Source organism: Anneissia japonica, unplaced genomic scaffold (genome assembly GCF_011630105.1).
Source record: "Anneissia japonica isolate Jap-2015-1 unplaced genomic scaffold, ASM1163010v1 scaffold169_len739621_cov184, whole genome shotgun sequence".
Taxonomy (NCBI): Eukaryota; Metazoa; Echinodermata; class Crinoidea; order Comatulida; family Comatulidae; genus Anneissia; species Anneissia japonica.
In genome coordinates, this window is record NW_022688869.1 from 252,118 (window position 1) to 268,771 (window position 16,654).

At 34.4% G+C, this 16,654-nt stretch overlaps 2 protein-coding genes across 2 annotated transcripts; one reads left to right on the forward strand and one right to left on the reverse strand.

The window, feature by feature from the left end:
• Positions 1–867: 867 nt before the first annotated feature.
• Positions 868–8,472, reverse strand: LOC117123886 (GH3 domain-containing protein-like). Its single transcript, XM_033269944.1, has 7 exons — positions 8,327–8,472; positions 6,018–7,055; positions 4,002–4,137; positions 3,183–3,347; positions 2,624–2,766; positions 2,042–2,121; positions 868–1,947 (listed from the first exon to the last, which is right to left on the reverse strand). The coding sequence occupies exons 1-7, from the start codon at positions 8,364–8,366 to the stop codon at positions 1,729–1,731; spliced, it is 1,821 nt and encodes a 606-aa protein (XP_033125835.1). The 5' UTR covers positions 8,367–8,472; the 3' UTR covers positions 868–1,728.
• Positions 8,473–8,640: 168 nt separating this feature from the next.
• LOC117123893 (fucose-1-phosphate guanylyltransferase-like) lies at positions 8,641–12,359 on the forward strand. Its single transcript, XM_033269956.1, has 4 exons — positions 8,641–8,794; positions 9,480–9,610; positions 9,771–9,938; positions 10,388–12,359. The coding sequence occupies exons 2-4, from the start codon at positions 9,532–9,534 to the stop codon at positions 11,905–11,907; spliced, it is 1,767 nt and encodes a 588-aa protein (XP_033125847.1). The 5' UTR covers positions 8,641–8,794; positions 9,480–9,531; the 3' UTR covers positions 11,908–12,359.
• The last annotated feature ends 4,295 nt before the right edge of the window (positions 12,360–16,654 follow it).

The window sequence follows — 16,654 nt, forward strand, 5'->3', positions numbered from 1 at the left end:
ACGTCCCCCCCCCCCCCCCCCCCCCCCAACATATCAAGATTCTTGGATATGCTACTGTGTTCCAAGCCAATTTTATTACACATTTATTTTTCTTTGTCAAGTAAACTTCCATAAACTTTAGCCTCCTAGTTTCAGTTGAAGCTTTCAAATGGTGAGTCATTTTGGAAAATATTATATTTCTCTTAACTTTGGTTGAATCATCACTGTAGAAAAAGCTGCATTTTGCCAGCTTTATATTTAAGAATAAGCAGGTCAGATGTAAAAAAAAAATTAACAAATTTCCAACTTAATTTCGACAGTTTGCTAAACGTGATTAAGTTTCGATCTAAAACTGTTTATCATGGAGTTGGGTATTTTTGTTTGTTGTGAGTTTCCAACCTTTGAACCCCAGTGTCATGTAATGATCTGTATAATGTAAATAAATATCATATGTTTTTTGTTTTCTTTTTTTTTTATCTGAGACTTAACATGAATGGCTATTGTATAATGAGCATCAGGTTACGTTAATGAGGTAGATATATGATTATGGAAACCTCCCAAATGTATATTGAATGCAATAAATCAAGAAATCACAAAAAAGCGCCTTAGTCCTCCTCATTTACTTTTCATTATTTTAACAAGTACTGTAGTAAAAACATGACTATGACTATTTCTCACAGGAAAAAATACTCAAAGAAGTGCAGCGAATATTGGCGTGTCACTTACATCTCAGTATGGTCCTACGTCATCTTAAATAAACGTTTCTATCATCATTAACATACACTATACATTTGTGGTAGGCTACACACTGATTTAAACTTTCCATCCCCACCCTCACACCATGTGATGAAGAATGGATTACCCCTTATTAGTTGCATTGAAATTTACTTAACTGACTTCGATAGGAAGAATTTAAATTTGTAGTACTGAATGAATATATACGGAGAATAAAATACCCTGTTAAAGATATAGTAAAATATAGGAACAAATAACTTACAGTTTAAATTCTGAAAGATCCATTTTTCTATAGTACCTTTCATAGCTCTAGTATACACTTCTATTAATTACTACCATCTACACCTTGTATAGAAATTTTACTACACTCATAAAAAATATTGTTCAAGAAAAGTTTAAGAGTGTCTTTGGTCTTTATCTTACCTCTACGATTTTTTCAACCAATTTTGTAGACAATAAAAATGTCAGTTTCCGTCAAGTAAATGGGAAACTAGGTGATACGTGTAGGTCAGAACTTTCCATACACTAATTGTACTGTATTGCATCAATCAATAATTACCATATAATATTATACATTTACATATTAAAACTACTGTACATAATATGAATATTAAAAATTGATGACTTTAGCAATTACAAGTGTTTAATAATAAATTAAACAATCTTCATTATGTACTGTATTGCATCAATCAATAATTAGCATATAATATTATACATTTACATATTAAAACAATATAATATGAATATTAAAGATTCATGGCTTTTAGCAATTACAAGTGTTTAATAATCTTATTTTGTAATATACAAATATATATTTCTTTATAAAATTGTGTGAATTTAATTTCAAACCCTGTTTAGTCTCAGCTTTTCCATAGTTTCCTTTGTTACAAAAGTATTGTTACACGGTCATAAAATGTTAACATCATTTTAGTAAAATAATGAATAAGAAATCATTTTTCTGAAAAAAAATTATTTCAAAATCATAGACCCCCGCAAAATACTGAAAGAAAACAATCAAATTATTTGTTCCATCATAAATGCAACGGCCTCCTCATTTCTAAGAACTCTGGGGACTTTGAATTGGTTGGCGCTAACTGAAGTGTTGGCGAGCAGGTACGCTTTCAGTCGTCGGAACGAGCCAGACTTAACAACGTGCACTTGCATTTGACTGATGCTCCCTTTTTCGCGGAAAGAGTTGTAAACAAATGATTTCTCGCACAGGTTCTCATCCAACTGTGAAGATGATTTTCAAATAACATTTAATTATTCATTTTATTATTATCTTAATAATATATTTGTTGAAAAGCAGATGCAAATATTTTCTTACCATTTTCTTCTTCGCTTCCGAGATTTCACAATTTGTTGACAGCTCAAGAAAGAGCACGTAGAAGGGCGACTTTCTTTCCACTTTAAAATGAAAATAAGTGAAGACTAAATTTAATACAACAACAACAATAAAATAATAAATAATATGTTGGTCTATATAAAAAAATATTGGCGTGGCACTTTCCATTATTCCTATGTTACCAATTTCAAGTACTCCCATAGTTCGGTATCATAGACCCTCTACATCATCGTAAATAAACATTTATAAAGATATGCTTGTGTCTTCATTGTAGTATTTATAACCCTATTTTTAAAGTGTTTCATTGTGCTTATTCACTCAAAAATAACTGCCGCGGCGCTTAGTGAAAAAAATCATGTTTGGTCCGGTGCTTATTCGAGAGCGAAAAAAATGAGAGAATGCTTGATGATCTAAAAAGTGAAAAAAAAGATGACGTTCACAAACAAGACCTGCCTTTCAGCAGAATATTAATGATGACGTATCCTGTCAGCCAATTATGCAATTGAAAATTTAGGATATTTGTACTTTAACAAGGATGAATCCAATGAAGCATGTATGTCTAACCTTTGCCCTCCAGCATTACGCTCTCCATTGTTGTGTAGTCGACAAGCTGCGTACTCGGCCATGAATTGACTGTGTTCAGCAATACATTGTATAACAAGTCCTCATAAGTCTTCTCCCCTCGTACATTCAACAACTGGCCCTGCCTAAAAGATTCGTAAGTATCTAATTAATTTTATATTTGTAGTGTCATTTTATATTGGCATGAATAAACTTTTTAATGTGTCGTACTACAGTAATTTAATATTATTTTTCAATTTCAGGAAATGTTATAAATAATAAAAAGGCATACTTTATGCCTTTTTAAAACTGATCTAACTTTGAAATATAAAAAACTTCATCACATTTTGGTTTACTCTGCTGCATTTAATACCAGATTGTATTTAGAATACCAGTCAATAAAAAATAAGCATACATTTTAGCATACAGTAGGTAACCTAAAACGGCCCAACAACACAGATTTACTGGTTAAGAAAAATATTAAGCTTCACACATTAAAATATGCTGGTTGCTACAGCAATGTATCATTACATGATTTAATATTTATCTATTGCAGGCATACCTGCATATAAACTCGACCACGGGACACTGGTTATGAAATCGAATGACTTTGACAACATCCCCGAAACGATAACGATACAAACCGCTGATGTTGGTTATGACCAGCTCATAGGTAGAACCTTCCTCGACTTCATCAATGAGTAGTGTTTCTGGCTGGGTCTGTCCGCTATCAAAAAGAAAAATTGAAAAGTACAGGTGAGCAATGTGCGGGCCGCAGGCCACATACGGCCCAAAAATGTGATTTTGTTGCGGCCCATGAAAATAAATTAAAAACCCTATAAGTGCGGCCCGCCAACCATCTTTGGCTGGAAACCCCCTTTACGGGCCCGCACTGATCATCTATAAAAAGTAATATTAGAAATGAGCATAAAGTAGTCCATGAAGGTTTTTGGAAGCACACGTCTGCAAACATCAAAGTATAGGTGGATCCTCCAGTGCCCCACTGTCATACTTTAACTCTTAATATATTAGTGAAGGACTCCTCTGGAAATATCCCAATATCTCCATTGATTTTTCAACATGTTATATTTTTCAGTTTTGTATACAGTAGTTATGTTTGTAATGAGATATTGAATAAGTCAAATCAAAACCTTGGTGTATTGCATTTGTTGAATTTTCTTTCTTATTACTATTTAGTTATTTATGTCAAGCACAAAATACCTTATTTATTCTATGTATTAAAATATATCTTTTAATTGACAGTATTTTCATTTATTTGCGCCATGTAAAATTATAAATCAATCTATTACCGTTATTAACGGATCTTAAAATCTAAAAAAAATGGCTAACATATCAAATGTTAATTCATACTATACAGTACCTGTCTTGAATTGGTATAAACTCATAGAACATGCTGTTTGGAACCAGCATGTAGTATCGGTCTTCATCCTGAGGCCACATATTGATACCAATGAGACCCTCGGAGGCAGCGTACAGTGGAGAATAGATAGGAATACCTATGTAAAGAGAATTAATAAAACTGTATAAAAACAGATTAAATTTTCTTTGACATAAAACTGTTGTATGCCCATATAGTACATATATTTATGATGTGACTACGGTATACAGTGTATGTGATGTCATCATGACCATATTTAGAAAAAATTTGATAGTCTGAATTAAGCTCAATATGTATTAGCATACTCCACAGGAAGAAAAGAAAGCTTTGCACTATTTGCCAATCAAGTTCTTGAGACCAGAAAAATATTTTATAGGCCTAACTTGCTGAGAGTATATCTTAACTAAATGAAGGAATTAGCGAATTTGCTTGAGCATCACAAGTATACAAAACCTATTTTTTTTCATCAGATCAATCTTAACCGCAACTGTCAGGGTTTTTTTTTTTAAACTCTGTTACTGTAGCATACTTTTGCAATTTCTCCTTTGTAATATTTCATAATAACTGATTCTTTTGTATGAATCTTGCATTGTTATTGATGATTTCTGAAAACCTCCAGATTTAATGAATTTAAGTTTTTTGCATCAGATAAATATTTACCGGAACTGTCTGGGTTTTTTTTTTTTTTTTCGGTAGTATACTTTTTGGATGTCTTCTTTACAAGGTTAAAGACCTTAATAGTGTTTTATAATAACTAGTTTTCTTTTGTATGAATATATCTTGCATTGTCCTTCTTGTTCAATTCTGAAAAAAAACAAACCACCAGATTTATTGGCAAATCTCAAGATTTTAAGGTTTTTCTTTTTAAATCCCCAGATTACTATGACACATAAGTTGGCAAATGTGGAAATGAGAGATGACAGGTTAAATCCACTAAGATTCACCCAACTTACAGATTACAATAAAAAAAAAAAATTAGCACAGGTTCTGTGGAGACATGTAACTTTTGTTGTAGAACAATTGCAAAATACACACTGAAGAACTGTGCACCAGAACAATATAGATAAATGGTTTATGTTTCTTTAATCTTTTCATCCCAATCTTTTCATCCCAAAATCTGGATAACTCACATTAGTACAATTTTTTTGGTACAATTAGGAGATCACACTGAAGAACTGAATGTCTGCACCAGAACAATATAGATAAATGATTTATGTTTCTTTAATCTTTTCATCCCAAAATCTGGCTAACTCACATTAGTAAAATTCCTCTCTCGATAGTTCATGATAATATCATGAGTTGAAAGATTGACTGTTCCATTCAACGTGGAACAGTCAATCTTTCGACTCATGAAAATATTCTTCCCATTGCTTGCACTCATAGGCGTTCATTATTTTTGTGCAAGTATACTCTATAAATAGGTTATGTACCGGATGATGATGATGATGACGTTCTGTTTTGACTGACCGAGATTTTATCAGTAATTTTGTTAAAAACAGGTATTGAAGATCCATATCAGTAAAATGATAATTAATTTTTTTTATTTTATTTATATTTTTGAGTAGGACTCCCTCTGTATCACCCATTAGAAATGGAATTATTGCTTTCACATTAAAATTTAAAAAACAGAGTATTTAAGATACATAATTCATGAGCTATTGAATTACAGGTCTCCCTCCTATTAAAGACCACCTCCAATTAAAGACCAAAGCTGCTTAAAGTCCAATTAAAATTATGCTTTTTAAGTTGCTGATTACTGAAGTATTACATATGCTTAACAAATGAGTGTTAATAAAATATTTAATTTTTGGTTTATAAAATCAAAAATGAGAGTTTAAGATAATAGTATAAGCCCTGCCCACTGGAGATGTCCACTGAAGTGTGAGTAGAGCTTTTGACGTTTGTAATACAAACATCGTATAAGCGCTGATCCCAAAAGTGAACCAGTATTATATTATATTAATTAATTTAAATGTTGATATTATTATTATTTCTCACCATATGTATAGTATGCTTTTAGCTTCCTACCGTACAAGTCGAAGGCTCCCGTATCGGTAGCTAGGATGACGTTCAAATGCGGCCACAATCGTTTAGCTACACCTTTGAACCCTTGAGAGAACTGGGAACGCAATTCATCTGCTCGATCTGGATCAGGTTTAAGGTGTTTCTGAACGCTTTCCCGGATGGAATCTGGGATATCCAGGCTGGGATTAATTCGACCGGTTTGTATATCTTTAGTTAACTGTTGCCATTGGAGTTCCATGGCCACGAAAACTGAATGAATTAAAGAGGCAAAGTTCGCTTCGATGGTTCCAAGGTTGCGATCACAGAGCGCAAAAAGTAGATGAATGTAAAGTAGTTCCTCCTCTTTCATGATGTCATAGGCAGGAAGAGGGGTCGTGTACATCTCCAGCATTCCACCAGAGTTCTTTGGTGAGGAGGAGTTTGGACCTACTGGTATTCCTGCTGGTGACGTACGCGCCTTTGGTGTGTAGAATATCTTCAAACTTTTCTGCAGCTGCTTGCTGTGTGGGTACGCATCAAACATTCTATTCATACAGATAGTTACTCCCTCGAGTAGGAACATACTCGATTGTTTTTTAATCATTGGAATTATCGTTGGTCTACCCGATGTTCCCGATGTGATAGCAAGAATCGACGGACGCTCAGCGATGAGAATGTTCTCCTCACCTTCCATGATACGATTCACGTATGGCTTAACCTTATCGTACCTTACAAGCGGATGTTGTACTTTGAATTCCAAAACTGATTTAATGCTTGCAAAATTATGCATCTTCCCATACACTGTGTCTTTGTCTCGAGAAATTCTTTCAAACAGAATTTTTTCCTGAACTTCTTTACATTTTTTTGTTTCTTGCTCCAGCTTTTTTTTCATTTTTATCCCTATCAGATTAAATACATTAAACCCAATATACTGATATAACGCAGATTTGATTGTGTGCGTTGACGTCCGCCGTTGTCGGATTAAATCATATATAATGTACAAGGCTCCAAACAATATTGCAACACCAAAAACTAAAAAGTAAATGAGAAATTACGATTTTAACTTTTTTTATATACTCTGAATACAAAATAATATATATTAAAAAAAAAAAATAACACACACAATAAGGCCAAATAAAAATATTCCTTGTTTAGCGTCACTACCCCCACCTGAATTTTTTGCCCAAAATTTAAATATTTTAGAAGCGGGATTTTATTTAATTAATAAAAAATGAATATTTTTCTAAGACATGACAATCAAAATCAATATTGTAAATCAATTAAAAACAATGATTATGACACTATATTGTAGGTGTAATATTTATTGTAGGCCTATTGAAAATGATTAATTTCAACACTTTTGTTTTCTGAATGAAATTAAAAATATTTTCTTTGTTTCGATTTACTTTGATCATGATGTTGAAAAGTAAAAATGTAGGATCATGCTCAGTGGGAGTGTGTGAGTTTGTAACTGATGCAATCATTTTGGACGACCTATTTCGTTTTTCCGGCTAAACCCCTGCATACAATCCATTCCAAGTTGTGCTTAGGCATGGCTAAAGTAGCATCTAATCCAACACGGATTCATGGATTACTGATACTGCAGATTGATTGAAAAAAAAAAAAAAAAAAAAAAAAAACACCCCTCCCCACCTATAATTTTGTTGATATGTGACCCTAAACAAGTATTTTTTTTTTATTAGGCCTACAGAACTGGCAAATTTACATTTTAAATACTATACTACATAATACTAAATACAGAATAAGAAACTATGGAACAAAACTTACAAAACAGTAAATCAATTTCAACAATAATTCTATGAATAACAGATATTGTATACAGTAATTAATGTCAAATTTTTCTAAATTTATATTTTTGTATTGTATTTCTGTATCTTTATGTATAAAGGGCCTTTGAACATGAATACTCATGAAAAGGGCACTATAAATTTGGTAAATAAATAAATATAAATACAGTATAATTAAACATCATAATTTTAACATTTTATATCTTTGAACTGAAAAAAGGAGAGTAAATTACATATCTGAATCGTAATTTGATTGGTGCATCTGTTGTGAGTTCATTATTTAGTCCGTCACGCCACTGGTTGCTAGGCTAGGCTAGCTACATGAGGATAGTACCTGTACCACCATAGAGTCGGCGTTGATACCGACACCTGTGCCTCCTGGCCCTGCCTGGACTGAATGGGGAAATTTTCAAAAGCTGTCTGTGTGTGTTTTGTTGAAACCACGACGACCTCAGCCAATTAGCAAATAATTTAATGATTAATATCTATACTTACCCTTAAATATTTGTTTTACCATAAAATAAATGTTAGTCATATTGACGAAAATTGACAATTTCTAATGTAAATTCGGGACAATTCCTGTGCTGACAAATCAATAACATGAGCTGGATTCGTTAGCAGACCATTTTCAACAAAATATTTCCTGTAAAAATCATTCAAATTAAAATTATTTAAATACAATAAGATATGCTTTGCATCTAATAAATAAGGTTATTATATAACTTATTTATTAATGTTACAAATATTATAAAAATAATATAATTTATGAATATTTAGTATTATTGTTTTCAACTATTCCACTTGGTGTAAAACATTGCAGACGACTATTAAACAACCCTTAACCTTTAATGGACGCGTGTTGGTGGTTTTCGTTTACAAACAAGGTTGACATGTCAGCCTAACGTATGGACAGAATGAAGAACCGAAAAAATGAGAAAAACACGGTAGAGCAATAGCATACAGGTATCATGAAAGACAAATACACCTGAAACTAATTCATGCAGCCAGAAAGCGGAGCATAAAATATTCTATATTTATTAGATTAAAATGGACCCTAGATAGATAGCTAGGCTAGGCCTAGCTAGGCGGGCCCTTCTATTTTTTAACCAACCGGGCCGAGCTAGGCTGGCTGGCCGGCCTGGGCGTCTCAGACTGAGTCTAGCGCCTATCTAGGCCTTGTGCCTAGGCTAGGCGTATATCTACTCTATTCTTCTACCAGAACAGGCCTAGCTTACTTTTTATTATAATTTAAATATAAAATAAGTAGATACTACATATATGAAACTGTTTATTAATATTTTATCCTGTATATTTCAAACAGCCATATAGGCCTAATTGATTATTAAAAATGCCTAGTGTAGGCATAAGCCAAGTTGGGTAGGGCCTAGGCCTGTCTATATTTAGAAATGCAAATTGAAGACAAAAAGTATTGACAAGGTTTGCCCAAGATTTGCAGCTTCCTAACCTGATGTGTTTTGGCCTTTTTTTTGTGCCAAAACGACTCGGGGCCAAAAACAATCCAGATTCAACGACAGTACAGTAGTAGCCTCTCTCTGTTCTGCACACAACTAACCTACTGTAGTATGCTAGACTAGACTAATTTATACTGTTATTTATACTGCATTTATTCTTTATTTATTTTGTTCAGATTTTGGCAATTGCAATTATTGGTCATTTTCTGGAGTGTGTGAAATGAATGTATGATGGATAAGTGTTACAACACAGATTATATTAGAAGTGCAACCGCTAATAAGGTCAACAGGTTCCAAGCAATAAGAGGTAGGTATAATATTTATATAATATTAATATATTATAATATAACTATATATATAAGTATATAATATTTTTCATAATCGCCATCATTGCTCACCTTCATCATGTCCTGACTTCCATCATGATAATTATCATTAAAAATTGTTTGTGACTTCTTTCGTTGCAGGTCAGGATGTTGGAACTGTTGCATTCTGGGATATTGTGGTAATCACTGCAAGAGATGAGAATCAGAAAAGGGCATATGAACTGCAACTGAATGAGAAACTTAAAAGTAAACAGCTCCCTCTTGGGGTGAAGTACCATGCTATTGCTGATCCTCCTGAAGCCAAAGTTGGTAAGTCTATCAAAGAGTGGAATCTCATAATAATTTGATATTTTGGTTTATGAAATAAGAAATATATAAGTAGTTCCTCAGGTAAGAGCCCACCTCAGGTATAACCCCCAATTTTATGTAAGCTTTTCCTCATGCAAAAGCCCATTGTATGATTTTTACAAATATTCTCAGAAAAAACATCAAATATTGTCGTTGAAATTGGAATTCAGTGCTGGAAAATTGCTATTGCATTAAAAAGGGGATACCCCGAGTATAAGCCAACCCCCCAAAAAATTTGCCCAATTTTGTGTTAGGGGGTAAAGGGGTGGACATTTGCCAGAGGAACTGCGGTACTTTATATAAATGAATGTTATACATTCAGAGTAGAAGTATTTACCTTTCAAAATTCAGGGGTGCTTTTTTTTTATATTTCTATTATAAATGTTATTATTATTATTTTTTTTTTTTAGGGAATGGTGGATCTACTATGCATGCTATGTCCCATTTGCAGACAATATATGAAGAGAGCCTAGCGTTGATGAAGGTACTTCTTATCCATGCCGGTGGCTATAGCCAGCGATTACCAAATGCCAGTCTTTTGGGTAAAGCATTCATGCCTGTGCCTCTAGGGGATCCATTGTATCAAATGCTGGAGATGAAGTTGATAACATATATTGACTTTCCTTCAAGAATGGATCCAGGGGTGTTTGTATGCTCTTCAGACACTTTAGAACTCTTTGTTCTGAGTGGCAGTGATCAGCAGGATCAGTGGTCTTTCAAAACACCAGGATTCACAGCTCTGGCACACCAGTCATCATTATTACTTGGCACAACTCATGGCGTGTTTGTCTTGCAAGAGGATTTAGAACTAGAGTCTTGTGATTCTAAATTAGTTGAATGTCTTCAGTTTCTTCATAAACCTTCTGTGGAGGTCATGCAAGAGCAGGGTGCCATAAGGAAGCATTCTCCACTATCAGTGAAGACTTCCAAAGATTTTGTCTACACAGACAGTGCTTATTATATGGACTTCTCTACTGCCAGCAGACTTATTAAATTCTATCGGGATCATGCACCAATACTTTGTGAAATTGATGCATACGGTGACTTCTTGCAAGCTCTTGGTTGCAGAGCAACACCAGAATATACAAAGAATTCAGTAAATGTTAGCAACGAGACAGATACACTTGTTGAAACAAGAGAAAAAGTATTCAATCTTCTCTCTAGGACATCATTCAATGTCATTGCTTTTAGTGACTCAGTTTTCTACCATCTTGGAACAACCACAGAATATCTTAAGCACCTCTGTGACGATGCAGAACTACAGAACCAGTTGTGCATCAATAACCATGCTGCCAACACATCTGAGGAACCTGATAACAAGAAGATGAAAGTAAGTAAAGATGGCACAAAGAAGATGTGTTTGATGCATTCATTAGTTGATAATCATGTGGATCAAACTCATTTGTCAGTTGTGGAGTACAGCTATCTAAGGAATGTCAGAATTGGCAGTAACTGCATCATTAGTAACTGCAGACTCGAGTCTAAGCAATTGGTGGCAGTTCCTGACAACACATTCCTCAGCACTGCATGCATCCAAAATAACAGAACACCAGATGTCTATGTCACATTTATATTCAGCATCCATGATGACTTAAAACAATCTTCAGAATCTGTAGCTGATTTAATGTTTATTGGGCACAAAATAAAAGAAATTTTCTCAGATAAGTCTGAACAGATTAGAACCAAGTTGTTTCCTCACAATGTCAAAGTTTGTAAGCTATGGGAAATGAAACTCTTCACTCCTGCTCAGACAATGGAGGATTCCATACGTATAGCTTTGAAGTTGCAGATGGGTATCTTGTCTGGTTTAAAGGTGAATGTTGATATGTTTGCTAATTCCTTGTCCATGGCCAGCATACTAGAAATGAAGGACATTGAGGACATTCTTCGCTATAGAAAAAATCTGTTCAAACTCATAAAGAACCTATGATTTTATATATACCGTATTCTATATATGCGAATACTCGCCCCGTTTGAATAAGCGCCCCTCTCAAATAAGTGCACCCTCAATTTTGTTTTTGTTTTTTTTATTCGTTTTTCAAAACAATATCATGTGATACTGTTTTAGCAATCCAGTTATCTAAGCGATCCTGGAATTGTAGTTGGCATGATTTGAGCTGCGGAGTGGATTCAAGTTTTCTTTTATGAATTTTAAAATGAGGATATTTCTCCTGGGTAGATGAGAGCTCCCTGGACAGTTTTTTTCCCACTTCTTTCTTCCTACATTTGTCTAGTCTTACTTCTCTTTCTCTTTTCCCGACAATGTGTAACTTTAGCACATTTTCATCTGAGTATGCAAGAAACCCTGCAATGATCCTGCTAATCTCAATCGGTAGATGGCAACAAGATTCAAGCTATTCTTTTTTTTTAATAAAAAAAAAATATATATATATATATATGCATCAAAGTGATGGCTGCACGTATATCCTGATTAACATATAGTAGGATGATGACAAAAAATAATAACATAGGCGGTTGACGTTTTTCCAGGATATATAAAAATTAAAGAAAATTCGAATACTGCGCTCTTTTTCAGCATAATGCCTACAGTAGGCATTACGCTGAAGAAGAGAGCAGAAAAAACGTCATCCGCCTATATTATTATTTTTGTCATCATCCTACTATATATATATATATATATATATATATAAATTATTATTTTTGTCATCATCCTTGAAACAGTGCTCAATCCCACTGAAAAATCTATCTCTTATACACATCTAGATGTGTATAAGAGACAGATTATGCACTTGTCAATTGTAGTCCAAACTTCCATGGAAACTGCTAAGATCTATTGGATTATATTGTGTTTGCCGTGCTACAGAGCAATACATTTTAATATCAAGAAACATTACATTTAGAAATAAGCTCATTCTGGATTCTGGATTCAGAAATCATTTACAATTAATTTGAACAACTTATTGCATTTTAATATAATGTAATACAAAACTATTTTAGATACTAACTAACTATGTTACTGTACAATTAAAAAAGGACCCCATGAAATATATCAAATTTTAAAAAGATACTTTGTGTTGTGTCAATGTTGTAATGTTTCATATTAGCACAATATTCTTAAAAAAAAAAAAAAAACACACCAAATAATGACGAGCACAGCGCCGCCGACGGTTGGCGGCCGATGCGATTATTAGAATATATTAAGCCTGGTTTTCATTTAAACAAAATCGCTACACGCTTTCGCCGACGCTGATAGTCGGTCGAATCAGGCAGACTTCCCGATGCGTAGAAGACTGCTTACGCAGTACAACGACTGCACTGAAACGCTATAGCGACGATCGACTATTGTAGCGATCTTAAGGAAACCAAGCATTATGAATGAAGAACGCAATGCGACGAGGCGCATGCAACCGGTCGTCGTTAATGACGATCCGCTCAGTCTGCTGGCGGCAATCAGCGATGCGTTGTCAACAAGCGTTCGATTAGACCGGAGATGAGTTCGGCTGTCGTACGGTGGACATAAAATGACAGTGAGTGCCCGGCTTCAATATAATGCAGGTAGAAACTCCTTGGAAAATAATAATATATAAAAGTAATGAGAACATTAATTTTCTTATCTTTATTGCCATTTGTGATTCAAATATTTGATTTTTAAAACTTATGACGCATCCTTGTAACAAAAGTTAAAGAGAATTCGTAAATTACAGAAACAAAAACACTTATCGGCCATCTATAGTTTCTCATTTAACAGATTAATCCACTCAAGTGTTAGCAATCATACGGCCGACTGTCACTGTGCAACTGTACTCTGGCTATTTTCTAGTAAAGAAAAAAAACCAATAGTCTTTTTTTAAGTTCAATAAAGCCTTCTCAATCCAGGCTTAATCTTTCAATGACACTAATACTTGTAAAGCTAGAAAAGTTTACTAGTTTTAATAGGTTGAGGGCGCTATATAACCAGGAACGCTGATTTGAAACTCGAGAGATTTGCATTATCCTCGATATAATTAAAGATACAGTTACCTTATATCATTTGAACATGATTTAACATCATTTTTTTATTATGACAAATAATATCAATAGATTAATTCATTATTAATGTATGTCAGTCATTAAATCATAAATAGAAATTAATATTTTTATTATTTAAATTTGGTAATTCTTTTCACCTGTTAATGTAATTATTCATTATTATAATCCGGCACGTTGGACACTAATTTTGGTGGTAAGAAACAGTAATGAAGCGTTCTGAAAAAAAAAACCTTTCCTGATGATTTTGTTAAGTCCCGGATATGCACTTTCCTGCATTCTGAGAATGGAGCGACTTTCACCCAGTCAGTTATATGTTAAATAAATAATACAGTAGTCAATCGCTGATTAACTAGATAGTGTTTAGTTCACCCTACAACTCGTGACCTATTTTAAGACCTGCAAAATGGGGGTTGTCTCAGGGTACGGTTACTAATTAGAGGGTTAAATTTGTGTTAAAAGATTGACGATTTTTTTTTACTGACGATGCCTTTTATTGTCTTTTAATGTTTTTATAGTTTATCTTAGTGTTCTAACATCGCTTAATACTTATATTTATGTTTGATCGCTTAGCTTCAAAACACATTTCTGTTATATTCATGTATAATAGACTGAATAAAATGAATTGAATTGAATTGAATTGATTGTTATTTGGTTCTGAAGTGGTCCAGAGGAGTCTCGAAATTAGAGGGGGTCTTGACTCTTGAACGAGAAGGTGCACTGTAACAGGCTAATGATTCAGAGCTGGGAATTGACACATACAAGAATCTACCAGACAGGTTATATCCAGGTAGGGAGAGAAGAAGACAATGTAATAGTAATACCCGATTCGAGACCGCTACTTCAACTATAACCATGGGCGTCGATCCGTTGTGAAAAGTGGGGGTGGGGGAACAAATTTCAAAATAAGGAAGTCCTGGTTGGGGGCCAGGGGGGCCACCATTGGGGGTCCAGGTGGCGAAGCCACCGGAAGCTCTGGTGTCTATGGCCTTTTATAAGTAATTGATTTTAAAGAATGCAATTAAAATTTATTTCCACACTACATTTTCAAAATACAGTGGCGGATCCGGATGGCAGAAAAAAGGGGAGGCGACCTTTTGGGGGACCTTAACAGATGGAGTTTATTATCTACTGAGCTTGTGGCGTATTCGAACCATGAAAAGCAAATGGTAAACCTCGTTCCTTCGTGGAAAAACAGTCACTCCAATTCTATAGTTCAGTGGTTCTCAAGTCATCGCAATAGGGGGCCAAAATTGTTCAAGGAATACCCAGGAAAAGAGGTGTACTGCGACGTGTAGCGCCATCGGAGCGCCGCAGGTGCGAGCCGAGGGAGGGTTTGGAAGGGGGTGGCCCCCTTCACGAATTAGAAATTGTTTGAAAATAATAAGCCGCTGGACGGTCATACAGGACATCTTGGCCTAAGAAAGTTACCCTTGTGTTTGGTGATGTAAAAGACAAAATGTTATAGGCTTATGTATCACACAATGGGTCATCGGTAATATTTCTTTGCTGTTTGCCCCGATAGTTTTTTTGATTTGATTGATTAAATTGCTACAATTTGTGGGCAATACATAGACCTAGGCGGCAAAACAGAATGCAAAATTATTAAGATTAGAAATCTAGGCCCAAGCCTAACGGAAACTATAATTTTTGGCTTGTTCTCGAGGGCCGGAGATTGACCACAGGCCGCCAGTTGAGAACACCTGCTATAGTCTATTGCATGTACAGTACTTTCAAAATTCAATGATGTCCTGTGGTTCATGAGAAAATAATAAAAATAAATTTTCTGTATATTTACTCAAATTTTCATTTTGTGCACCTTAGTCCAGCATTGTCAAAATCACAGTATAAAGTTATATAAGAACATGAATATTTATAAAAATCGTAAATTTTCATTTGCTATAACTTTTCATTTTGTTGGTCAATTTTCATGAATCAAATTGTAGTTTTTAGAATGCAAAATTATTAAGGTTAGAAATGGTCTCTTTGTACAGTACATTTAAAATCAATCACGTTTTTCCTTTTCTCCTCTTTTTGAATTTCACCTTTGTGCAAGTAGTATTGCGACTACACTATTGTGAGTGGAAATCAAACAGGACTAAGGAGATAGGATGCACACAAAATATTAAAATATTAGTTTGCATTTTTATTTCACAAACATAAAAGGTGATTTACTTACTTAAATAAGTTGAAATAGACAGACCTATCCGTGTCAAAGGTTGTATAAAATAATTGTTTAATAAATTTAGCCTCTGATAACCATTGCACCCATAAAATCGATAGGGTGTTCACCTAGATGGTTACGAAATGAACAAATAATTGCGTTTTTACTCAATACTGGTCTGGAAATACGCACCGCACTTGGAACGAGCACAAGTGAATAGACAAAATTCATGACAGACATTCGTAATTGTTGTTGTTCTTTCCACTCGCTTTGAAAAGTGGGGTTTTAACTATTGAAGATTGGTGAAAAGTGATTGGTGATATCATGTTGACGTGTCTCCCTGTCCCCCACCGATCGACTCCCATGACTGTACCTGCTATATATGCAGACGAGGCACCACTGGGCCTTCGCTGGCCGCAGGGGCGCAGCTGGGTGGGGGGAAGGATCAAGGGACCTGAACCCACCCTCTCCCCTCAAATTAATTTTAAAAAATCAAAAATATATATGTAGTAGGCCTAAATGATCG